This window comes from Haemaphysalis longicornis, unplaced genomic scaffold, assembly GCF_048455015.1.
Source record: "Haemaphysalis longicornis isolate Haplotype H1 unplaced genomic scaffold, Haemaphysalis longicornis Haplotype H1 scaffold_4, whole genome shotgun sequence".
NCBI lineage: Eukaryota > Metazoa > Arthropoda > Arachnida > Ixodida > Ixodidae > Haemaphysalis > Haemaphysalis longicornis.
Genome location: NW_027526361.1, coordinates 16829697 through 16856189, shown reverse-complemented (window position 1 = coordinate 16856189; position 26493 = coordinate 16829697). Strand labels below are relative to the sequence as shown.

The following is a 26493-nucleotide window of genomic DNA, read 5'->3' as shown; positions in this document are numbered from 1 at the left end:
GTTAACGCATTTTGATAACGCACAATCTTGTTTCGTCTTCTTTTTTCCCCTTCACGTGTTAAACAGGGGCGTAGCCAGAAATTTTGTTGGGGGGCAGGGGGCTGAGATTGCTCCTCCACCTCCTCGATATGATTTTTCATGGGATTAAAACATGCATAATAAATAGATAACTATTAACTGATTATATACATATCTATTACTGAAACTAGTAACTAAAATTTGTAGCTATTAACTGAAAATATATAGCTATTAACTGTCAAGAACAAGGAAACTAAAGTACCTTATTAAAGAAATGATTCTCATGTCCCGAGAATTGTGGCAGAATTGCTATCACTTCTTGCTATTTCCTGTTTTGTCTAGATAAGAAAAAAATAGCACCTATAAAGAAATATTGAAATCTGGAACGAATATTAACATATATGCTTAACAAACATGGAAGTAAGATACATGGAAGTAAAGAACTAATTCATTTGAAACTAACAAAGCACGAAGCGGACATTATAAGCTTGAAAAGCCCGCAACAAACAACTTGTGGGTGAACGCGGCATTTACCGCTTTGTTATACAAGAATCGTTTTTTTTTTCTATATTTGCAGACATGCAACGGTTATAGACATATGTTAAACTTGCGTCTTTTAAGCCAAAACATCGCGTAGGAGCAGCTTGTCAGCCGTCGCGTACTGCGGAGGATTGCAGCAAACTTTTAGTCACACAAAAAATACTTCAAAATGTACACTTGTGGGAACAAAGCGAAAGTGTGTTGGTGTTCGCGAGGGGACGACTTGTTCTAAAGAACGTCAGGAGAGGAGCAAAAGGTCGTTTTATGTCCCGCATTATCTGCAAGGTATGGCTGGATTTCAATGAGGCGGTTCACCCAGAAACAGCCCGGAAGGGTTGTCTTGTGTATACTCACGAATCGTTACGCAGCTGTTGTGCGACTCTTCCTCACGCTCCATATATACGGCCTATTGGAGAATGCAACCTCGTTTGTGCCCAAGGTTCACGCTTGCCACACTGATAATTGCGCTTTGGTGACTCGCCAATAACGTCACTTCCGACGGAGTGTAGCAAGAAATTTGAGGCCTATTTTCCGATGTTTGTGGTCATTTTAGTGTGGGTTTGAAAACGCCGTTCTGCGGGGTGGAACTTCAATTGAGCATGCTTTTACGGGTTATTCTTTCAAATAAAACCACGCTGCACGTCTTCGCGCTCCGCTTGAGGCTATCAGTCACCTGTGTACCACGGTGGTCATGTCCGCTTGCCGTACTTTCAAACTCAAGGGACAAAACTTAAATAACCTATCTAATTAAACCCGAACAGTGCCGTCTAGTGAATCTGTGAATCTGTGTGAACAGTGAATCTAACTTCGAACAGTGCCGAACCTGAGCGATGACTTATATGCAGCTACAAAACATATGACTCTGTAGCGATTGCGAAAGAAGGCCAAATAGTACTTTTAATGTCTAATTTTTCACTAACCTTGCATTAGCGTATACACACAGGAAAATCACCTGCCTGTGACAAACGCTCCATAAAATATCGTAAAAGATGATAGTTTCATTTTTTTTAAACAGCAGAGCTCCTTAAACCTGAGCTTGGACCGTTGGTGTTCGCAAAAAAATATGAAGAGAAAAACTCTGGCGCGAAGCGCCCCGCACGACCTGCGCACAGCCGCGTAGACGGAGACAAGCCTCGCCTAGCTATGACGTCATAGCGCGCGCGGCACCGCTCGACCTTCGAGGACACTCTGACCCAATAATCTAGTAACGTTGACTCTGACCAGCGTCCGTAGAGTGATCTCTGGCGTGCTGTTCTCCTCGCCAGTCCACGTGCATTCGCGCATGAAGTGAGGAGCACATACGCCGAGTTCGCGCTACTGACGCCGAGTTCGCGAAGCCCGTTGCCGCCGGTTTTGGCGCGTGTTGACGCCGTAACTTTGGGAGAAATGTGAAAAAATGCGGACAAAACGGTCCGGGCCTGCCAGTCATGGAGAACTTTCAGCGGCAAGTTCGGAAATCCATGTGATGTGCAACAGCCGGGTCTCCGACGAAGGGAGAGGGGCTGCCAGCTCTGCTGTTTCTCTAGCCAGTGCGAGCTGCGCCAGTTTTTAAAAATATACATTTTTTATTGTGCACAAAAAGTGAAAACCCACCCCCGCCCTCGTCTGACCTCCCTCCAGCTCGTGAATCGCTCTTACAATGATGCAAACAAAAGCAAGTCACGCACTCTAAAGTCTGAGCTTAAAAAAGGAAAGACAGGAAATGCGGAGACGTGCCCACGGCTCGCGTGCTATAAGTCAGGCCACCTGGGCGGCAGGCGTTACGCCATTTTACGGCCGTCCTCTGGTCGTGCCCCCTCTTGTTTCGGCCCCGCGTGTATAGACTCCACGCGCACGCGCTTCTCCCGGCCGAATTCAGCTCCATTGATTCTGGGGCCCGATACCCCGAGCACGTTCACTTTCAAGGATGCCGGCCTCCCGACGGTGCAGACACGAGCATCGCCCGGCGAGAGGGACAGCGCCGAGATAGCGGACGTCTCGTTCTTCGTTGCGAGGATGGACCATTAGGCAGCACATAGACCAAGTGGGGCGCATGCGGTGGTTTCTGTGGCTGGGAGGGAAGGGCGCCTTCAGGAAGGGGCTATGTGCTCGCGAATATCACGTTCCTGTGTGTATACAACACGCGCACGCGTCAGCCGTTCGCTCGTGCGCTGTCACGTACGTGAGCATGTATACAAAAGCACGCACGTGGCCTCGGAAGACACGCGATAATAATTTCCCGGGGAGAGCACAGAAAAAGAAAGCGGGATCAAAGTTACTTCACTCTTGGCTTCAATAAAACCAAAGCGCGTTGCCCGCCAGCGATAAGCACTGAATAGAACGCTTATGTAAAGGTATGCGGATTTAGGTTCATGCGGTTTCATCCCGATATAAGACACCGGCTCTGTGTGAATGCCCGTAACAAGATTATGTTCCAGGAATTCGCTAAAGAATTCCAGCCCTCCAACGAACCCTCTAAATCCCCCCCTTCCCCTCCACTTTACCGCTGCTTCGTCCACGGCTAAGCACCGCCAGCTGGCGTTCGAGTACGACCTTCGAACCTCGAAGGCTGTCTCGCGCTCAAAGCAGCGAAAGTGTTCTTCAAGGCGCTGCATGGATTGGATGCGCCGGTTGTTTGCGCCGGTGCTTCAGCCCATCGGTGCTGCAGAGCTCGAGTCAGAGGCGCCGGCTGGCGGCACACAGGCATGTCGTCACGTCTATAATAAATGTTTTTACCACCACCCCCACGTCTTTTCGCAGTGGAAGTATCGGGTGTCTGTGTCGAGTGGGACGGTTCCCTGGTGCTAAACGACGTCCCAAAATTGTTGCCCGCCCATTGCGCCAGGTGGGGAAAGTAGAGCCAACCTTCCTCCAAAGTCAACGCCTCGGTGATTGCAAGGGGGAAAGACACCACAGAAAGATTTAGTTCCTTGTTTCCCGCTTTCAAGTTCTCGAGTTTGGAGAATGCACTGTGAGTTCAATGTGAAACGGCGGCGTTTGCGAGTTAACGAGTCTCTGCAACCCCAGTCATAGCATACCACAGCCATAGGTCATACAAAATAGTAACCCCAGTCATTGCAGACCACAGTCATAGGTCATACAAAATAGTCATAAGTCGTATATCACAGTTATAGTCATAAAAAAGTCATGAGTGAGAGCGCAGTCATAATCGTAACTTAGAACACATATCATAAGACTCCATGTACTTACGGAGCGCATCGTGTCATTCTCTACAGACGGGGAGGTTTTGGAGAGGGGGGAGGAGGTGACGAAGTCGCTGAAGAATGCTTGCGCAAAATGAAAGCGACGATACACCAGCTGAAATATGCTGGGCGTCCCTGCGGACACTTGAGAAGAATCAGGCCTAATTCTTTTTTATTTCACAAATTAGTCTCCCGATCTTTCTTACTTATTTCACTTACTGTAATAATCTCTTTTCCTGGGGCTTCGTACTATTACCACAAAACTAGCGGAGAGGGAGCTAGTTTCGCGGTAATCCAAATCCGAACGAAATCCACGAATACCAGCTAGCGGGGTATTGGTGGATTTCGTTCGGATTGAGAGTTACAGCCTAAAAAAAGCAACTAGGTAAATAACAGTGAAGCGTTCAATCAAGATTAACAACAAATATCCAAATGTTGCGGTAAAAAGAAACAGCATGTTTTTATTGCGTCTCTGCAATGCTACGAAACACGAGCCAGGAGGAGCACTGAAGAAACACTCGGTGCATGGGGATAACCAGAGCCACACGCAAAGAAAATAATTCGGAGCAAAAGCCCCCGAGAAACCGGAGGAAAGACGACTCAGTGGCGATCAGGTTGCAGTCATGGCCCGGCATCTCGTGAAGACTGGGCCGCGGCCGAGGCGGAGTCGCCGGAGAAGAAGACCTCCCAGGGAGTTCCATTGTGCCGATAAACAATTTGCCACGGGTGAGAAGGAGGAGGGGGAGGGGTGGAGCAGGAGCTCTGGTTGGACTTGGTCGCGCGCGGCTGGCGGCCATCGGCTGCGCGACGTGGGGTCATCGCGGCCTTCCCCTCCGCGTGCGGCGGCAGCTTTTGTAGCAACGCCACCGAGGCAACGATGACTTTTAGCGCCCGACTCGGACTTTTGTTTGTACTGGCTTTCGTAAGGTGCTAAAACTTGTATTGATCATACTCTCAGATTGTACTCGCACACCAAGGTGAACTACAAAGGGATCCTCTGTGATTGGCGCAGTACATAGGCCTTGTTCTCTGGGTGAAGGTAGGCTGCGCCTGCTTACGCCCTCTGAACGAATCTTGCGTCGTAGGCCTATCGACGTGACGAAGTCGGCGGGAAACAGCCGCTGCTCGTCGCGCTGATTGCCGGGCCGCTCTTTTCCCGGAGAATCTTTGGTCCGCCCGTTCGCGCTGCGCATCGCTGGTGGTCAGGAAGCCGGGCACACGACCGGCGCGATATTCGATTTCCTGTCGCGGCAATTCGCTCGGTGAAGCAGGCAGTAAAGCGGAGCTACCTCGACTCCCCCCCCCCCCCCCCCTCCCCTCCCCCGCCGCGCTTACCCCGTTGAGACACCTTTAACCTGCGTGCTCCAACCTGTCTCTAAAACGTAGCTATATTTTCGTTCCCTTTCAAGGTGTTGTATGTGAAGTGTCGAAGGAGGCGGCTTTTATTTCTACGCTCCGCCGATTATTCATTATTACCGAATCCGTGTTTAGATCAACGGCCTTTTGGGTGAGCGAGGAATTCGTATTTGCGCCTACACCAGCATTGAAATGCCAACGGCACTGGCAGCTTTCTTTTTATTGCGTATTTTACTTTGACTCATTTTTGGTTTAGTTCCGGCTAAAGAAATTTTATACAGAAATAGAGAGTGAGCGCTGTTGCGCTGTCCCGTGCTTGCCGTCCAGGGTCGGCCACTTTATTGCTCTATTATTGTTCATATGCAATTCGTCATGTACCATAAACAAATTGTAAACGCGCCTGCGTGACAACCGCAGTGATTCGTTTAGTTCCCACGGTAGATTAGCCGTTCAAGTTAGGCGTGCTACCCGCTTCAACAGCACCGGATCTCGGCAGGTGGTCAGAGGGGGCTTCGTAATACACGCACGGAGCGAATGTACTCTTTGCTCCCACGTTCCCTTAATGGCCCGAGGGCATGCCGTCTCGCCCTGCTGATGGTTACGTCCTGTGATGTCTCCATCGGACTCGCCTGTCGTTATCGGGCCGTTTCGGTTGGCCCGCGCAGTGGTGGGTCGTTTTGTCCTTTCATGCTCGCGGCGCTAGATAGCCCGCAGACGAGCGGACGATGCTGCATCGTCTGCTACGCGCGTCCCTCCGCCCTTTCCGCTGAGGGTACGCCCGCGGAGTAGTAACCGGTCGTTTGCTGCCCTAACTGTACCACGGTAGGCGTCCATCAATTCATACCGTGAAGCCGTCTGCGGTGAAGCCACCAGAATGACTCCGTGTGGAGGAGAGAGACGCTCGAAGCTGCGACGCAGCTCTCTCCGAACGTCAAGACGACGAGGCGAATTGCTTGGAGCTACAAGGTACAACGCTCCTCTCCTCTCCGAATATCAACGTACGTACAGTGGGGCAAATTTAAAAACGAAATGCGGCAGGTTGATGTGCACACGTGAATGCTGATTCGAGCAAGGTGCAGGGAAGGTCCATACCAATCATCCGCGACGGGCTGCCCGGAAAGTTCACAGCTAAATTTGTAAACACTGTAGGAACACTGTTGCTGACGCCGTTACGATGACAGAATGAGACCAAAACAAAATGTGCAGGAGAGCGTAAAACTGCGTGTGGTCAGTACCTGGCGCTCCTAAAAAAAACTAGCACCAATGCTTTGCTTTTGATCCTTTTATTAGGTACAGATGTGGATAAGGCGGGAGAACATTTCATGCCGCACGTATTTCGTTTTATTGATTTTTTGCGTAGTTTTTACGTTCGTAAAAATGCGTTGAAGGGTGACGGCTCCACTGCGGATGCTCGTCGCTTTTATGCGCAACGGCATTTAAAACAAGGTCATAAACATAGACAGGGAGGGGGTTCAGGACCTCGGTCAACAAATGCGTCCAAAGTTAAAAGCAGTGTCAGTTTCCCAACGACCGACGCAGCGACCAACGTCGTCGCACTTATGTATCAATGTTCACTTGATTAATGCGAAAAAGAAACATTCAGTGTATTGTGTCTTTCTCCGAGTGCATTGTGCACTAACGTTTATTTTCTCCAGCGCCCAGAAAGTCGTAACTTCGTTACACTCGATCTATTTGCTTTAACATTTCCCGGCCTCTAGCACCCCCCGTCTTCCTGTTGTCACGGAACAGTTGAGTGAAGACGATGAGGACAGCTACGGCTATGTTCTGTTTGGGCTGAACTTTAGAAGAGGACGAAGAGTTTCTAGCTACCGGTCTCTGTACTGTCTCGCTGGTATTGTTGAGCATTATAATTGTAGTGAATGCATTGTATTTACGTGCTTCTGCCTCGTAACACTATCATTGTCTCCAAAGAAACAACAAAAACCACGACGTAGCTACGCCTATTTTTACGCACCTGACTGATCTATTTCTGTGAAGTTCGGCTCCAGAAAACTTCAGCATCCGAAGTAAGCGGCGCGCATGACATGAGAAAGCCCTTTTGACGCGTGATTGTGCGCTTTCCCACAATGCTTTGATGCTCCGTCAGCCATTGCGCCGGCCTTCTACAGCAGAAACCCGATAGCAGTGGAATCCCCACGGCCGAAGAAGGGTAGGCTTACCATGTATCAAGTGTCGGAACCCGAATACCAGCCTCCCACGCTCGTGCAGACACTCTTCACCAGCATCTTGTCGCGTTAAATTAGAAAGCAGGGGGCGTATGGGCGCAGCGTCTCTGCTGACGTGTTACAGATGCGAGGTCCATTTTCACTCTTAACCAACTACAGTCGAACCTCCTTATAGCGAATACTGATATAGCGAATTATAGGATATAGCGAACTAAATACGAAGTTTGTTTGGTCCCGCTTCATTTCAATGACACCTATTATTTTTATAACGAAACCAAAACCTCGAGAGCGGCGCGATATCTGCTATAACGAAGAAATATTTGGTTCCCGCGTGGTCCAAAACTTGACAGCTAGCACAATAAGAGCAAAATTAAAAAAAAAGTGAGACAAATCAACCATTTTCTAAAAGCTTGAGCAACTGCAAACGTAGAAAAGGCCATTTGTTGCCTGGACACTGTGAAAAACTTCATTCCGGTCACACTGAAAAGCCACCAGGCGAAGGCCACGTCCTCCTTCAAATAAATAAGAACGCAGGCTGTTTTGCCGAACGAACCTTGTTGTGTTGTAATTTCACGTTCTCACGTTCGGGTCTGTTTAGTTCGAAATGCCGCAAGGAGGCAGATAAGGATAACCTCGTTTATAGTGGGTTCGAAGCCTAGAACAATGCGTTTTTTTTATCTAGGATTGTTGCTTGAGCCAGATTGCCGATTCATTAGACCCGATTTTTACCTCAGTTATAACGAATATTGGATATAACGAAGCAATTTGTTGCCCCGATATTATTTCGTTATAGCGAGGTTCGACTTCAATTGAAAATTTTAAATAGTCGGTTTTTCTTCTGTCTTTCTTTACCTTTTTTTAATTAAAAGATGCTTGCAATTCGTTTCCGCAGTTATACATTGGCACAAGTTTCGGTAGAATTGGAAGGTGGCTCAGTCTGACGCAGCCACACCATTGGCAAGCAGCGTCGTAGGGTGTAACGAACCCTCAAACGAGGACACAGATGCAAAGGCACGCTCGCGCACGCGCACACCGAAGCCCGCACGCGGCAGTGCCTAGATTCGCTATGTCACGTTCCCATGTCTTCAGAGGTAGGCCGGCGTCTTCTACACCTGGAGCTGCGGGAATGTCGCCCCTAGATGATGACGTAGCTGGGCGAAAAGTGAAAGAAGAACAAGAGAGGAAAATGATGTGTTTATTTTTTGTTGTTATTATTTTAACGCATTTATTCCACGGTCGAACGACGGCAGCTCGGGAGGATATGCCTCCCCTTCGCGCCAGCCCGCTGCCTAGCTAGTAGGGCGGGGCACGGCCGAGAAGCGGCCCGGCTAATTCAAACGCACGCACGCCGGCAAGTGCACGCACAAATGACATTGTTCCACAACAGCCTTCCAAGGCCTAGCCGCTGCCGGGGGGACTGGGGCGTGTGGTCCGACTGGCAACCCCCCCCCCCCCCCCCTCCTCCATCCCATCTCTCTTTTTGCTTGTCATAGACGTCGTTCGTCTCCTTCTAGTTCTGAGTTATAAAGAAACAATGGAATATTGAGAACGGGAAGGGAGGGAAGGAAGTGTCTAACTGATTTTCTATACGCGTGACTCACCATTCAGCTACGACTGCCACGAATGCGCATGTGCCTGCCATTTTTGTTCCGTTTTTCATCTCCATGCCGACACAGAGTCGACGCATTTGGTCCGCTTCCTCTTGGCTTCTTTCTTTTGTGTGTGTGTGTAAGACCCTCTGTTTCTGGTAGGGATTGAGCTTTTTTTACTGCAACAAGACTACCGGCTGCTCTTCTCTCCGGCCTTATCCTTGTCCTTCCTCTCCCGCCCCTCCCACCTTCGCGTGGTTGCGCGCTCTTGGTTGTTTTGCCATCTGCATTGCTCCCGCTTCCGTTTCTACTTAAAATTCGAGAGAAGCGTTCGATCTGGTGTTTCGCGTCGCTCGGGAGCTTCTCTTTACCAGGATGGATGCCTCTGGGCTTTAGGGATGGCGAAAGGACAGGAGCAATGCAGAGCGCGTTATCAAGGGCGCGAGTGCGCGACAGAGGAAAGAGAATGGGACAAGAACGCGGCCCAAACAACCCCGGACTCCCCCAATTGTCGTCTGCGCCTGCCACGGCTGGCTGCATTCGAATCTCACGTGATGGATTGCTCGTGACCGGCCTGCTTCGCCGCCTGTTCACCACGTGACGAAAGCAGTTCGGTTTCTTGTTCCCTAAAATTATTTTTTGTACCGTTACGCTTTTTTTTCCCGTAGCGCGCGTGTGCTTGAACAACGGCACCAGTCTGGCCCTTGGCGCTACGATCTTGCGAAAGAAGGAATGCCGAAAATAATCTTGGAGTTTTCAAGACATGCTGACAGGGTGGTCACCAAAAAACATCGCCTATGCACAATATACCTACGTAAGCACCAATAACTGATTATCACAATCTGGCATCGCAGGCGACGAGGATCCAAAAACGTCTCCAATAATGACACGAACCTGCCGATTTCTGCAATAAAAACCACAAAAAAAGGTGGGGAGACGAGAGAGAGAGAGAGAGAGAGAGAGAGAGAGAGAGAGAGAGAGAGAGAGAGAGAGAGAGAGAGAGAGAGAGAGAGAGAGAGAGAGAGAGAGAGAGACCTTTTTTTTTAGACAACAGCCTTTACGGTGGCCTTCATTCCAGGAGTCCATTGCCCCGTGCCGCGGCTTCTGGCCTTTCCACCAACTTGCGCTGGACGTCGAGGGAAGAGCTGGCCAAGGCGCTCTCCCAAAGCTCATAACTGCGGAAAAGATTAGGGGGGGGGGGGGCGGTGGGGGGGTCAAGAGGGCTTCGTGCACAGCCACCAACCATACGAAAACATCCCGGGCCATTTCCACTAACGTGAAACCTGAGGAGGGGCGATGCATGCATTGCATAACCCTTTTAGTCACCGTGTCTCCATATCAAGACGCGACTTCCTTCGTCGTTTTCCTCGTGAAAACGAAAAGAGTTCTTGCTGCAGAACAGTGCGGCTGATGTTCGAAACCTACGGAAGTGAAAAGGTAGCACCATGTGATGTGGAATGGCGGAACCGCACTCATAAACATCGTTTCAAAATGGACGTCACCAAGTTTTGTGGGAGCTCCGGTGTGTTGCCGTCCTAAGTTCTCTTTTACTGCGGCGTAAATCCTTTATAAAGGCTAAAAACACCTCTTTCATGTGCAGAAATTATTATTTCACCTCCTTGTTTGTAAACTGCCTCAGGATATTTATTATTTTTATAGGGAAAAGCAGGATTGAGTAATGGTGTCTCCGTATGAGGACACGACGCCATTTGCGTAATAAGTATTCTAGAGAGACTGAACCTTTTTTCTTACCTCTAGACACCTGACACTGCTAAACCTCCAAGTATGGAATTGTGACTGAAAGGGATAAGTGTATTCTTGGCGCCTTGGCATTTTTGCGAACGGCGATTAAACCGTTCGGGGGTGGAGGTACACAGCTTTGCTGTAAAAGTCTCGTGTCTTTGAAGCACGAAGCTCCTAGGGCGAGGCGTAAACGAGTGTCCCGGTGTATTTCTAGTACGCGTTACGAAGCGTTCTGGCGCGAAGCGTAAACGAGTGTCCCGGTGTTTTAGCGCCGTGACTACATGAGACGACGACGACGACGACGACATGATACGCCAACAGCCCGAACCCCTAAGGGGCTTTGTCCCTGAAAGTGTCCCGGAGACACAAAGGAGACGCCCTTCCATATTATGTGGCTGGCTGTGAGACCACTTCGCGCTATGCCGAGCCATCACCCCCTCGACTGTAAAGGGTGCATCCTCGCACAAAGGGTATCATAGCGGTGAAGCAAACGCTAGTAGTAATAGAAGTTCACGCACACTGCGCGCACTATTCACACTCGCAGTATTCACAGCACATGGTATTTTTGGGGCGAAGCCCCTTATAAGCTGGGGCTATTGGCGTCTCCTGTCATCTTCGTAATCATCGTCTCATGTAGCCACGCTAATAAAACACCGGGAAACTCGTTTACGCCTCGCGCTAGAACGTAACGCGTACTAAAGAACACCGGGACACTCGTTTACAGCTCGCGCTAGAGAGCTTCGTGCTTAAAAGACAAGTGACTTTTACAGGAAAGCTGTATACCCCCAACCCCAAACGGTTTAATCACCGTCCGCAAAAACTCCAAGGCACGAAGAATACACTTATACACTGCATGCTTCGCCCTCCCTATGTTTCACGGTAGTGAAAAAGGCCCGGGATTTTTTTTTTACTTTAAGCATCCGTGGATACTCATCCGTGAATACATACTTCAGAGGTAATATCTAGTGATTCTCCCAAAACAAAGAAGGCTTTGCACCTAAATGCAATAATTTAAGATGACTTCTGCCTGTATTTTCAAATTTTGTATCTCTTCTGGGAACGGCAGTGTAGCAATGCTGCTAAAGGAGGCGAGAGCATAGGACTTCGTTTTTGTTTAGCTTAAAGGCGACGTAATTACTATTTCACCCTTCGCGGCGTACTTGCCTAACTCCTCTGGAACTTGTGCCTTAGTTGTAATTTCGTTGACCGTGAATTGTGTGAGTGATATCCCTGGCAAGGAAAAAAAGTGTTGGTTCGCGAAACACGCTGTTTCGGGGGATGATTATATGGTCGGTAGTATTGACATTACAGAACAAACATGCTAACGAATGCGACACGTACTGTATCATGCTTGATGTCTTTTGGGGCTCCACTAAATGCAGGCGCTTAGAAGCGTTTTCAACAGGAATGCTGTATATCGTTTTCTGTATATTGTTTTTCACACATGTATACTTTTTTACGAGAAATAAGTAATAATAATTCTACTAGCAATGCGTGCGCGAATATTCGTGATTGGTAAAACCATAAATTACACATTTTTCTGACATCCCCATGATTTGAAGCGCAGCAAAAAGCACGCACGAAAAAACAAGAGTAGACGAGACAGGCACCTGTCTCGTATACTCTGTTATTTCGTCCGTGTTTTTTGTTGCGCTTCAAATCAGGGCAACTATTCACGAACTAGCCCAGCAAGAAGTTCTTTCTGAGATTCCGCAGCTACGCTAAGTTAAAATTTGTTCACTTGAGTAGCACTGACGTCACGGCCTGAACCTCAGCAGTGTCATAAATACAGGGCCTTTGAAGCCACTGGTACATGGGCTATACTATCATTTGCGTCTTTTCTTTGTGACTGCGGCTTGAACTAACCCTTCCCTCGAGCCTCCAGCCGTGGAGGTCCTCGAGGAAAGCGTTTTTCGCATGTAAAAGCATTGCGTATCCTCCTCTCAGTCGAGTCGGGGGAACACATGGAGTGGAGGACAGACTCGGAATACCGCCATAAATTTGTATATTCAAATTTATAATTTAAAATCAGGGAAATTGAAATTTGTATATATAAAATTTATGTTCAAGCATACTCCCGTGCGTGTGCTATGTTTGCGTTCCTGCGCCAGTTAGTGTTTTTGTTCATGTGGCTGGTAGTGTTTATGCGCGATCTCGTGTGATTACGTGTCTTCGCTAATCTTCACCCTTCATCGTTCCCGTATGGAGTAGCAAGCCAAGCTCGCAACTAGCCTGACTTCTCTGTGTCATTAAAGTTTCTCTCTATCCCTGCCTCTCTCTCTCCTCATTGTAGAAAGTTTTGCTTTAAGCCTCGAGTCAGTGCGAGGGGTACGTCGTGCCAAAAAGCAGAAAAAAAAAAGAAGCCAGCGCGTAAAATTTCTTTTATGCAAATATTTCCTGCTCGCGTAATCCAACCGTGCTGCATTGTGTAGCGGTGCGTTTCCGCGCTAATTTTCGGTTATGTTTGCATTACATTTTTTCACTGCAGTATAAACTACCCGGCATGTGCCCGGTCGTTCTGCTGCCCCGGAGATAACGTATAGAAGGCTCGCCCCCGCTGCCACGTTATTAACAGTGCTGCGAGTAAGCCGTTAAGCATTACCTTTTATGCGGTGCAGTGCTGGCAAAGGGTAATGGATAGCCTGCGATAATATTCCATGGTTCCGGCCAGAACTAATCACGTATGCATCACGTTTCTTATACGCACTGAAATACCGGAACGTTCGTCGTTGATGGCAGATCCTTACTTTTGCGTTAAAATTAACGCTGTTATATTTCTGTTTTTTTTTTTTTTTGCAGCTTCTTGTTGATGCTTATCTAAGTTACTACCAAAATTTCCGGGACGTTCCTCGCAAAGCAGTATTTTTTTTTTCCTCGGACATATGGAGCAGAATTATTCAGAGAGCTCCCGGCCAATGATTGGAACCTCGTAAAGCGTCGGACGCATCTGCTAGCTTTCTCACATATTCGGTTCAGCCCGGAGCTCCACTTTCACCGCATGACTCTCCTCGGGATGAGCTGCACATATTTTTTTTCCCTTTCCGACCACGTCTTCCGCCTTTTTCTTTGCGTTTGCATGCGCGCCAGTGCGTATCTTCGGGCCAAAAGGCAGTCAGGCCACAGAAAGGGAGACGACGTATGTCCGTGTACGAGAGGGAATAAGAACAAGAGAGGACATGCAAGGCTCCACACACAAGCAGTGGCCGTCATTGCCGGCGGGCTGCCGAGTACGTTACTTTCGGAGCCGTTCTTGGCTGCTAGTGCTGTTCGTTCCGTGTATGAATATTTTACGGGTTCTCGGACACGTCTCTCCCGGTAATGGTACGTTGCTGGGCCGACGCTCGCGGCGCCTCGTACGCTGCTGCAGTCATCTATAAGGTGGGCGTGGTTCGATGCAGCCGCGGGCAGGACTCGTCGGGCGAGCGCTCTGCATTTCGGGCGGCCGAGCTCTGTCCGCTGTCTCAATACTCTGGACGTTATTCATTAATTTGATAGCCTTGGGCAATGCGGACAGAGACGTGTCTTCGCGTGTCAAAAGTGGTCAAGGTGAACCTTTTTTTTTTTTTTGTATCTCTCGCTGAGCTTGGAGATTTCAAGTTTCCCGTTGTCCCGACTCAAAGCTATCAGCTATTGTGTTCTGTATACTGTCTTGGTACAAAGTTACATTTTTCAGGCGAAGAATGTCTTGGGGGGCCCCGGCTCGTTTTTTAGCGGCGATTTTTTTGTTGGCTTCGGCTTTATTAAATGGGCTCTGCAACACTTGTGGTAAACGCTTTCACCCTTTCCGTCACGTCTTTAAGCACTGCAAAAGCTATAGTAATCGCCAGTACGGAGCGGCACTGTGTGATTTGCTCGTCACAGCATACACGCCTTCGCTTTCTGCTTTGCTTTTGTGGCTTTCTTTTCAAAGTGAATGCATTCGTTGCTGCGGCACCGCTATAGCTGGTATTCATTGAAATGTTTAGATGTCAATTTCTTCGATTGGCAACACTGGAAATGGCCGCGGACATGGCGCGGCTTGTGCCACTGCGCCCGCACGCCAAAAAGAAGAAGAAAAAAGAACCCCGGCGTGGGTCGTCTGCTCCGTTTCAACCCGATTCTCAACGGTGGTGTCAACAGAGATGTTATTATTCGCACTGCCAATGGACTCGAGACATTACTTGGCGTTCGGTGGGTTAGCGTTTCGAACGTCCAACACAAATCATATGCCTAGCCCGGACAAGTACCACCATGCCGCGGAGCCCGACGTAACGAGTGATGGTGCATTCACATGGTTGCCTGCATGCGTGCCTTGCCAGTGAATACAAGCTATAATGATGTAATTCTAGCGGCCGAGGAAAGCCATTACCGGGAAAGAGAGAAAAATCTTGTGAGCAAGTTACAAAGCTATCTGATGGGCATAGAGCAGTAATTTTTAGCTGAGGTACGTTGCGATCCCCTATTCTAAGAGCTGGGTGTGTTGTTTGACTACGTTCTCCAAGCACTTAGGATTTAGAAACAGGTTAAAGATAGTGTGGTGGGCTCACTTTAAGTTGCTTTAAGCTCCTGGGCATCGCACCGTTGCAAAAACGCTTCTGCTGTAAGAGTATGTACGTAGAGAAAGTATATACAGCCAAACAACTTCCCGACTTACCAGAGTGGGTGGCACAGTTCATACGTTCCAAAATTGTTTAGCGAAAAAAAAAGTATGGGCCCATTTCTCGCCAAACATTTCTGCATACCCAACTCCAGCAGTGGTTTCTTTTTACTTTAAAATAAACCTTGGTGTAATTTTTACGAAAAAGTTATAACATCGATCTGCGTTTAAAAATGTCGCCGAAAAGCGAAAAGGCATCTACTAAAAAACAAAAGAAAAGAAGTATAAGAAAAGGCTGTCTCACGCTGCTAGTTTGAGCGACGCTTATAACTGTGTTATGGTAGTGTCGGCTGCGTAAGTCTGACCAATTCCACCTGATTGATGTGTAACTGCGTAGACAAAGGAGAGGGAAGTGACCGTGATATTGAAAAATCGTTTCGTGATCAAAGGGAAGGATATTGTCAATGAATAAACCATTACGTAAATGAGAAAAACCAATGAGAAGCAACAACGAAAAAAAAAAAACCGGTCGCCATCCCGCCCTGCGAAAGTGGATGTCCAGGAAAATTGTTGTCAATTACTACAAATGGCGATGGAGGAGGGTATGAAATGTCTCTCGTCGTCTCGGCGGGCTTGTGGCTTGCGCTCGGCTAGTGTCACTGGATAAGGGTACAGAGTATCGGCACTCTTACCTCCTATTGTTCCGTGCCGCCGCCACGATCATTGATCAGTTCGCATTATGTGACTCTTGTTTACACTGCAACGGTTCCTGGGCGCCGCCATTTTGTTGTTTATGCGTTTTAGGCGATCAACTCTGGTAGGCTTAGCTTGTCCTCCCTGCCCTGCGGCTGCGCGCGACTGACGTCGTTCCGAATACGAATCAAAGGTAACGTGTGTAACAGCATTTCAGCAGCAGAAGTGTGTCCAAAGATGTGGCAAATGCTAGATTCTGCCTAGCATGACGCATGCGCTCGGTGTCTCGGGCAAGAACTGACCTATTTAGTGACACCATTCCTGCCTAGCCTTCAAAGGTAATCTGCAAACATCATCTTTACAAAGAACACATGGCGGGTGTGCCCTATTGTTCCCAGGTGCTTTATCATCCATAATGCGGTTTTGATGCCCACTTTGTGGTTTCCTTAAACTAATTCTGAGTTCTATGCTGTATGCCTGACTAGCCTCACGCATGCGCTCGGTGTCATAGGTCTTGGCGTATTTTTTTTTTTTTTTTTTGCACGGAGATCGTTATTGCCTACGGCGATGAAACTGTTACAGGGTAGAGGTATAGACCTTTGTTGTAAAAATAAAAGCTGTCGCGCGCTGCCCATGCGCTTCCCGCATGAGCCGCGCTGCACTTACGCCATCCCTGCCCGTCAACCTGCTGAAGGGTTCGGCCGAATACGGTCGTTTCTCTTTATTCCTGTATTCCCCTTGCATCCCCTTCTGCATCTCCTTGGTCCAAGGATGCCTCTACATAAACAGAGGCTCGTGAAAATAAACTCCGCCTTGTGATACCGCACAGTCTCGTGTTATAAGCAGCGAGGCTAACGATCAATATCATGGCGAATGTCCTTACAAAAATACGCGCTTCACATGGCCTTAGCAACCCTGGGAGGAATACCTCCTTATTTCATTAAAACGTAAGTGTGCGTATAACACCAAGAAGTCCCGTAGGTCGTTTTCACCACAGCGTTCCAGATTGAGCAATTAAAGTGACCAAGTGTGCAAATTCGGCTAAGGACGAAGCCCAATATATGATTTGACTTCAAAAAACACATGTGCACAGGGACAACACGCAAGGCATGAATGGCGTTTCGCATTGCGCGATATGTTCCTGGGCATATGCGCTTTTTCAATCATATTTAGGGGAGAGGGGGGGAAGGCGCCGCGCGACGGTACAAACCTGGCGGTCGCGCAATGGCACAAACGCCGGGATTCTCACAAGCTTTGTAATTATTAGTGCCCCACTTTGTGCCCTTCCAGTTCCCACTGTTATCCTTATATTCGTGGAAAAGAAAGGTGCTCACAGTGAAGAATGCACGGCAGTTGATCGCCAAACCCCTGTCTTCTTTCTTATGGTTTTTTTTTTAACTCGTGAAAGCAGGCCAAGCATGCTCTCTTACTATCTACGTTCTGTCTGTCAGTTCTCAGCGAACGTCAAACAATTCTGAGTGATTTTTAATTTACACGATATAACCTCTTCCATAGCCCTCCCGCACTGTCATCCCGCCCTCCTTGTCCCTAGAACATACCCCGTGTCCTCGAAGTTTCACATGTTTTGATTCATTTGTACTCATTGCACGCTCTTAGAAACTGGGTGCACCCCTCCCCACTACGTTGGTTCCAGTAATAACGAGAAAGTGTGCTATAACCTTGAACCACTGCTCAGCGGATCATTATGAGATTCGCGTCATGGAGAAAATGAAAACTGCCTGATTTACGAAATATCTATCACAACACAGAGGAATAGATTTTAAATCTTTACTACCACAGTCCAGTGCTTGCTTCTTTCCTGTTGGACACATATTCTGCATCGCTGACTTGTTTCTTTTACTTCTATGTGCAGCCCAGGACCAGGAGACGGAGTTGCCCCAAGACAGGAAAGTGGAATTTTTGACGAAAGAGCAGACTTTCTTCCTCAGCCTCGGCGACTCGGCCTCGCTTCCTTGCAAGATCGTCCAGAGCGGTCAGTTGGTCGACGTCACCCATTTGTGTTCGCCACTGTAAAATGCGCATGTTTAACTGGGCCGATCAGTTGGCCAAGACAAATTTATAACAATTCGAACAGTCCTTTCACGTGTATGGAGAGCACGGAGTGCGTGCAAAATGCGTGCAAAAACAATTTAACTACCATATATAGTCTCCGTGGTTAGTTATGTCATTGTATATATCCGTCCGGCACTGCCAGACACATATTAGTCAGGCGGTGTGCTGTTCAAAGTAGTTCTGGTGCAGTCACAAAAGAACCAGGAAGTCGTTTCCCTGATATAAATGTGAACGGGTGGAGCATCACTTGGTTATTCTTAGTTATCTTGCTTTCTTAATGCGAAGGTACTATTAGCCTCGTTTTAGGTGAATGAGCCGAACTTAAACAGCAACGGGTATAAGACAGCTCCCTGAGGTACTAACCCTTTTATATCTGTAGCATGGTGCTGGACCTTCTGTTCTTGTTCTCGTACTCCTACTTCAAGATAGTTTGAAATCTGTGGGTAGTATAACCTTAAGCCAAATTCAAGTGCAGTAAGGGATGCTAGGCTTTCATAATAAAAAACAGTATCAAATGGTGACATTGATTCAGACGTTTGTAATGTAATATATGTAGTGACATCCTGTGCGCTAACAGAATGGTTCCAGCGATCAAACTGGGCCTAGTTTGTGTTAGAATCATAAAACGAGCACTGTGGCTGCTTTTTCACAAAACGGAACAAAACTGAGACTGTTTTCAAGCCTCGACTAGAGGGGTTTGTAACGAACATTGCGAAATTTTACATGGCTACTGTGAGACTGCATACTAACCGCCAGGAGAAGATTGCAGTCAGCTTATAACCGAGATCGCAATGATGGCCACACGGTAGACGATTGCAGCACCAAATTCACCAGCAGCCATTCACGGTATTTCTATGGAAATACCGTGATCTAACAAAATTGATGGAGAACTATCATTCTGCAAGCATTTTTGTTTTCATAAAAAAAACGCATTTACCTTGGTCGGGTCGTGACGTGTCACTTCTATTCATGCAGTTAAAAAAGACAATACAACGTGTTTTGTTAAGAAAAGTATTGTTAAAAAAAAAGGGGGGGGGGAACTAAATCACGATTCGAAGTTTGAATATTATACGGGCTATACAGAATATATCGGCGGCACTGAAAGTCGGTGTTGTCAATGACAGGGCAAAGCCGGCGAGCACAGCTTGGTTAAGTTGCCCCGAGCTTGCTGTTAGTTAAGACGTTCAGGTGCCCCCAAAAGTAAACGGAGCATGGGTTGAAGATTTTGAAGGGATTTCTCCGCAATGTGCCTAGCCAGCAACCTGTAAGTGACTTTTCAAGAAAGTCTTTTTAAAATAAAATCGGGCCGCACATATTCTATTTATACTGGCAGCCGCATAAAATAAAAATTATTAGAATTTCACGAAGTAGTGCTCCTTTTACTTTTGGGGGCACCTGTACTTCACGGCAGTGCCGCTAGAACTGTTTGCATAAATGCTTTTATGAGATTCTTGTGCAATGTGTTTATCCCCTACGTTGTGTAATGAAGAATGCACGTAGCATAGCAACCACCGAAAGAGCGCGAATGAAATGCTCAGTGCGTGCAGTGTTCTTCCTTAGCGAGCCAAATGCTGCGCAAAGAGAAAAAATAGCGGAGATCCAGCAACCATTCGGCTAAACATTGGATCTGTCCGGCAGGGCATTGTAGCACCACCGTATAGGATTCGTTGAGTACGGGTGTCGTCTCGGAGGGGGATTAACGCGTGCTTTGCGGGTCGGCGAACACGCAGACGAGGACGAGTTCATCAAGGTGTGGATCAGGAACAAGGACATTCTGTTCGCGGGCAACTTCCGTGTGGACACGGACCCGAGGATAAGCCTGGGCCCCGAGGGAGAGCTCAAGATCAACGGGCTGGTGCAGTCGGACGACGCAGTCTACACCTGCAAAGTCAACAGCCAGATCGAGCCTAACTCCATTCAGCACAAGATTGTTCTTCCAGGTACCATTCGCCCTTTCATCTCTTTTTTGGACCAGCCATCCCCGTATACGTTGCGTGCACACAGGGAGGAGCTCAACCATCATTCGCTGTCGAACTTTATTCCGCGAGGAAAACCTTTGCAAGCTCGCGTGATCACCCCTGTTTCTAATCATGTGCCTTCCTTCCTCTAATCAAACCGATCATAACAACCTTGGCCGAATTAAAACCTAAAAAAAATCCAGGGTCATCTCCACTGACGTGCAACCTAGGGAGAGGCGAAGCATGCAGAGTATAAGCGCACTCTTGGTGCCTTAGCGTTTTTGGCCACGGAGATGAACCCGTTAAGGGGTAGAGCTATACATCTTTGCTGTAAGTCTCGTGTCTTTGAAGCACGAAGTGTTCTAGCGCGAGGCGTTGAAAACGAATGTCCCGGTGTGTTCTTTTAGTACGCGTTACGTTCTAGCGCGAGGCGTTGGAAAACGAGTGTCCCGGCGTTTTAGTACCGTGACTACATGATAGTAAGACGACATGAAACGACGACGACATGAGACGCCGACAGCCCGAGCCCCTAAAAACACATTCGTTTTTTTTTAAAAAAGGCCTCACAGTCATCGCTGAACGCGCGATGTGAAATCTAGGGTGTGCTGCCGCGCACAGCTGCAGGCCATGACGTGTTAGTGCCATTTTTTCCGATGCTGTGAACTGCTTGTGGGTCGAAATGTTCTTATAAAACTTTCCTTTGGTTTATTTAGATTCAGCTCCTTGGCCAGTCCCCAAAAGTATATATGCGCTGTGTAGCGGAAGAACCACGCAAGGTAGACCAGGGCCATGATTTCTCGTAACAGCATGAAACTTTAACGGCACGGGAAATCTACCCGAGGATGATGATTGACGTTCGAATACCCACGAGAGATCTAAAACGCTGTCTTGATGTTTGCTCACTAAGAACGATTTTGATCAGTTTTTTTTTTCTCTTAGAATGTTGTTACACAGAGAACCTTTTACAAGTTTTCAGTCACAACACACCCATTTTTGTAAAGTTGGCTTCCTTTCAATGTGACGCTCCCTGCAGTGAAGCGTTCTTTGGGTCGATTTTTGGAGTTTTCGAACTGGACTACTGAAGGCGCGAAATCGCGGTAGCCTGCCTTACACAAGTGGCTTGCGAGAGAAGGTAGATGACACGTGCATTTATGCAAAGAAAGGCTTGGTTGCAGGAGGAGAACAAGGGGCCGCGTGGAATGTCTACGAAATGGTGCTGCCTCAGTTACCATGAGAGCACATTGTACTTGGGAACTCAATGCATAGCATAAAATTGTCAAAAACGTCCGCATGTGTTTCTAGGGCAAACACTATTTCTTTGCGTCCTTGTTGTACAAATTGTGGCAAATTTTACTTCGCAGAGTTAGCGATGGCGGAAAAATATATTCGTCACACTTTTCCGCAAATTTTTTTATGAACCAATCTTAATGCACCGACAGAACTTTGTAATTTGTCCATAAGCCAACAAAAGCAGACAAAACCTTTCTTGGGGTAGTGCATAATTACTAGGCCTACGCTGTAATAGCCATAATATTGCGACCATCATTTCCAAGCTGTACGAATGCTATGACAGTAAAAACAGTCAGCGCTTATTGCTTTTACTGTACGGTGGGCTAACCCCCTAGACATTCACGCTTATTCCTATGCTCTGATGTGAGAGACATGTATTCCTTAATATCGCGACATCGTACCACAGCTTGCAATTATTGTTGCTACTGAATCCCCTGACAAGCAAGATTGGCGCAGCTTGCACTAGTGGTGCAAGGCTGGAGAAACAGCAACGCTGGCGGTCCCTCGTTCTTTGTTGGAGACGCAGCTGTTCAAAGCCAGCGCTACGAATAACGCAAAGGGAATAATGATGGCTCAATCGGACAGGCGCCAGTTTAATAACGCGAGGAGCCCCGGTTCGATTCCCATCCCGGGAAGCGTTTTTTTCCTTCCACTTGGAGGTTTTCTGTTCGCTTTGGACAATTTAAGGATGGGTTAAACAGCTCCGCTGTTAAAAAAAGGCACTTCTCGTTTAGTGGCATCAAAGCATGTCACTCACGTTAGATGATATTGTCACCAACAAAGACGGTTAGCTTGACGATGTCCGGACTACCTATAGCACGATGTATTGTAATATTGGCTTCAAAATAATATTTGTACGTGTCACTAAGCTGCACTTATGACAGTCACTATAGATGTTTCAGAGTTCCACCCTGTCGCCTAGCCCCGTCTCAAGTGCCGTCGCGAACGCAAATTAAATCTCGCCCTCCGGCCGACGTGCAGGGCCCCCCAAGGTGTCCACGATCCCGCCCAGCGGGGAAGTGACAGTTATGAAAGGCGAGCCGCTATACCTCGGCTGCACGGCGAGCGGCAAGCCAGATTCCACTATCACGTGGAGGCACATGGTAAGTGGCCTTTCGTCCCCTCGCACGCCCAAGCGTCTCTTCTTTCTGCGCAGAATCCTCCTTACTGCTTCCTTGTCTCATTTGCGCTTGCGAGCGGCGAGCGACGAAAGCTTTTCTCCATGCAGCAGAAAAGCAGAAGGAGATGCACGAACTTCAGCTCTGTATTCAGCAGCGCGTGTCTGGGTGTCGTGAATATGAATGAACGGTTACTCATTGCGCCTGCATGCGCAAATCTGTTTTCCGTCTTTTTTCCCCTGTCTCTCTGTTTTGTTTTGTTTCTGTGCTCGCAGTGTTGTATACCTTAACAAAATCGCGTTTGGTGCATTCCCATGCATATGAAGGGCGGCATCATACCTGAGCTACACATACGTTTTGAAGGTCAAATCAAATCAAATCAAATCAAATCAAGTTTTATTTTTCAACATTGGTCTTGTGGAGGCTTTCGAACGCATTGTCTGCCGAGTGGCGCAATGCTTTGTATAGGCACACTCACAAGTAAGTAGTCAATTGTCAGTTGAAAGGTACCCTGTAGCAGAGCCATTATTTATTCCCTAAAGTGTTAACGTTTCGGTGTTGTGGGAGAGATTCCAGTTTTTATTAGGATCATGGTACAGGAAAGAGGTTTTGTAGTTGTAATAATTACATGTGATTTTTTAGTATCCAACACGCTCGAAGCGATTATAATAGGAGATACCCAACCTCAAACTGAAGTTCCGAAAAATCAAGTTCTTTCTTGCTTGCGCCACATTCCGCATTAAAGTGCTCAGCCTCAAATCCCCGGAACGAACACTGGCTGAAAAGATGGGTAGATGGAATGGTCCTACTAGCGAAAGACGGTCGTTTAGCCCGCGTTCGTTCGCTAGAAAAATATTTATAAAAGCAGTTCTTCATTGGAAACAGCAGTTGGAGCACACCTTAAAGGCTTATTTCTTTTTAAATACAATGTTACGTTGGCCTCCTGTGTTGTAATCTTGTGTGTTTTGTCGACTGCATTTTTGCAAAACACATATGCAAGTTTCGTGTTGATGTTTGGATGTTCGCCTGCATGGTCAAATGCCAACATTTCGAGATAGGTAAGATACAGATCGAGTTCAGGGCATGGAACACGAAGCACGCGAGAAGAGAGAAATGCGCGTATACACAGCAGTGTCCGTTTCCTCCCTTTCCTGCGTCTTTTGTATTTCCCGGGCTACGTTCAAAGCGTCAAATGACTTGCCAGACTGTGCTAACAAAAAACCTCGTCATGCAGAAATAGTGCTGGTGGGAGATTTTTCACGAAACTATTTTTTTCTTTAGAATGGTTTATGGTTGTGGAGGCTCAATGTCAGCCATCTTGTTTGCTTGGTCACGTTTTTGTTTTGTGTGTGTGAATGCTACCACAGTGTTGAGAAAGGCAACTTCCTGGCAGTGAAATGCTTCCATACGTGTTACTACTCTGTACTTCTATGCTCGTAAACTCTATAAGGGGGCATGATCCTACAAAAATGAAAATAAGGCAAATACAGTTTTAAACATGTTCTCGCAGTATGTGTTTTTTAAATATTGATTTCATCTAAAGGGAAGATGAAGATACGACCTGGCTACCAAGAGCCATCACTGGGGCCTCACGACTCATATTGGACGGTGATGTCAACGATCAGTCACGCTGGGGACGCGAATACTGACCAAGAGAGACTGGCTTTCGGTTAGGCCGAGCCCTCAGTTGAGAGCCAAGTACTTCCGACGATGTCGTCACTTGCGGGAACTAGAGTGAGATGCAGGCAACACATTTAAACCTTCGCTTTGTATATACACTTCCGGTCCCGCCTAGCCACAAATCATTTGCCGTCGGTATTCATAGCGCACCAGGTGGCAAACTGCCCCCGGATTATTCCTCAGCTCGCGCCTGAGCATCGAACTGTACACTGACGATGGAAAAATGAACGATTTGGGATTTACAAAAATTGGACGTTGAAGTCACACATTAGGCATTATTGTGAACCTTCCCCTTTCTTTCCAGTACGTTGCTCTCAGTTGCAGCCTGCCGCCTCACGTGCCATTTCGTTGCTATTTTTCCTTCCGTGCGTTTTATGTGTCGTTTCTGTGCCACTATTTTGTTTCGCTGTGCGCCACTTGCTCTTTTTTGTTTTTGTTGCCCAGCCCGGATGCCTGCACGCAGCTTGATGAGCTCAAGTTCCCATTTAAAAAGAAAGCTAGGAAACTGTTGCGTAGTACGCGCACTGTGAACTGCAGCGACAGTTCCTAGTGCAGCACCGCTAGTGGAGTCCCGCGCGCGGAACTCATGTAGTCGTCCCCTAACAGCTGTCGTTGCAAAAAAAAGAAAAAGAAATCATCGCACCAGTACATCCTGGCACAATATGATCACTGCAATAAAACATTAAGATATTCATGCCGACCTGTACGCTCTTCTTCCTGTGTTCACCAAATACCAAGTCGTGTCACTTGGTTGTTCGTATAGATGTCCCCCAGCATGACATTCAAGCGTTCCCGCCAGAGCTTCCCCTGTTAAATGTGGATGTTGTTTCCGAATGTTTACAGGATCATATCAGCACCTCGAATGTGGCAAGGTCCTCGAGGTCTGTAAGTGGCCCTTGCTCAGAAAGCGACCAAGCTAGTAGGCGTGTGCAAGCCAAGCAACCCGCTAGAGTCTTGCCGTGCCTGCGTGGCCGCCCTGTCCACTTCCCCCCTTGTCTGGTACCGATAGCCTGCGTGACCCTGGCCCCCCTGTAATCCGGGGCGGTGTTTTGCCGTGGTGTGGGTGTTTGTGCCTCGTCCCTTGATAATGGTTGTGGCGTGCCGTGTTTCACGGAGCTGCATGCGGCGTTCTCCCATGCGATGGTTTGTCGGACGAAAGCGTGTGGCGGCGGGCACTGCGCACTGCGGCTTTCCGCTGTTCCGAGCTTCGTAGTGCACGTGACCCCAAACGTAGCGCGCTAAGCCTAAGCCTTTCATGAACGCACTCCCAGTTTGCCTTCTTTTGCTTATTCTTACGTTGGTTTTATTATTTTTTTGTTACTTTGGTTTCACACATTGCTTATCAACTTAGTTTGTCCACCTAACAGACCTGGTTTTCCCTCCTTTTAATGCCCAGTGTCGCGTCTTTCGGTAAGTGAACGCACAAGAAACAATAGTGTAGTTGCCTTTGTAGAATTAACTTTAAATCGATGTTTTACTGGCGTACGTGCAGATTTTCTCGGTTACTGTGGTTTCACGAGGTATTTTCTTTGTCGGTGGGCGATTCTTGCTATCGTATAGATGGTATTCACTGAAAAGTTTAGCTGTCAATTTCTTCGCATGGCAACACTGGAAACGGCCGCGGACATGGCCGAAGTGCCACAAACATGGCGCGCCTTGTGCCAGTGCGCCCGCACGCCGGAGAAATAAAAAACACTGGCGTGCGTCGTCTGCTCCGTTTCAACCTGATTCTCAATGGTGGTGTCAACAGAGGTGTTATTAATCGTACTCACAATGGAGTCGAGGCATTATTTGCATTCGGTGGGGTAGTAGCGCCATCCCGCGGAACCCCAAGTAACCAGTGACGGCGCAGTCACATGGTTGTCTGCATGCACGCCTCGCTAGTGAATACAACCTATATTCAGTCACCGTGCACGCGCATCACGTCATTCGCACACGCGTAGCTGAAATTCTTGGAGTGGTAAAGACATGCACTGACTTCTTTGCATGCAGAAAGAACAGCTCAGCTAAAGGAAAGCACAACATCGGCGCTGATATCCTGTGCCGAGCAACACCACCTTCCCACCTTACTGACTCTTCTGATTGCATTCGATCTCTTACAGATATTTCTTATACTATACAACAGTTATTTTAGCAAGAATCCAGCCAAAATACTTGTGATTTTTATTGCTCTTTCTTGTTCTGTAGACATTAATTTTAACTTGGGGTGCACTGTGGGTCAGTACATATGCTTCAGCGCTTTTTAAATTTTCTTTTGCATCATCGTGGCGCTAGAAAATTTTTCTGTTGAATGTAGGTGCTTGTTCATAAATTGTGAGCCACAAAGCGGGGCTGCTCTTTTTGTTTTCTTTTTGAGCGTGATTTTATGGCACATGTGCGGCGATTGGCAGTCGGCTACGTGCGGTTGGCTTAGTGAAAAGGCTTCTGCTTATAGTTATGGCCGCTTGGCACGACGCAATCGCTTTCTGCGCCTATTAGATGACCGATAGTG

The 26493-nt window shown here is 47.7% G+C and overlaps 1 protein-coding gene across 3 annotated transcripts in view; it reads left to right on the top strand.

Moving 5' to 3' along the window:
- Positions 1-26493, top strand: part of LOC144178321 (limbic system-associated membrane protein-like) — a 215281-nt gene that overhangs the window by 167628 nt on the left and 21160 nt on the right. For 2 of the 3 annotated variants that reach the window (XM_077706073.1, XM_077706075.1), the window contains exons 2-5: positions 17757-17876; positions 19687-19896; positions 22186-22307; positions 24846-24887. In XM_077706073.1, coding sequence (XP_077562199.1) covers positions 17757-17876; positions 19687-19896; positions 22186-22307; positions 24846-24887 — 494 coding nt within the window. The remainder of the gene's footprint in view (positions 1-17756; positions 17877-19686; positions 19897-22185; positions 22308-24845; positions 24888-26493) is intronic. The other variant, XM_077706074.1, reaches the window with a different exon arrangement.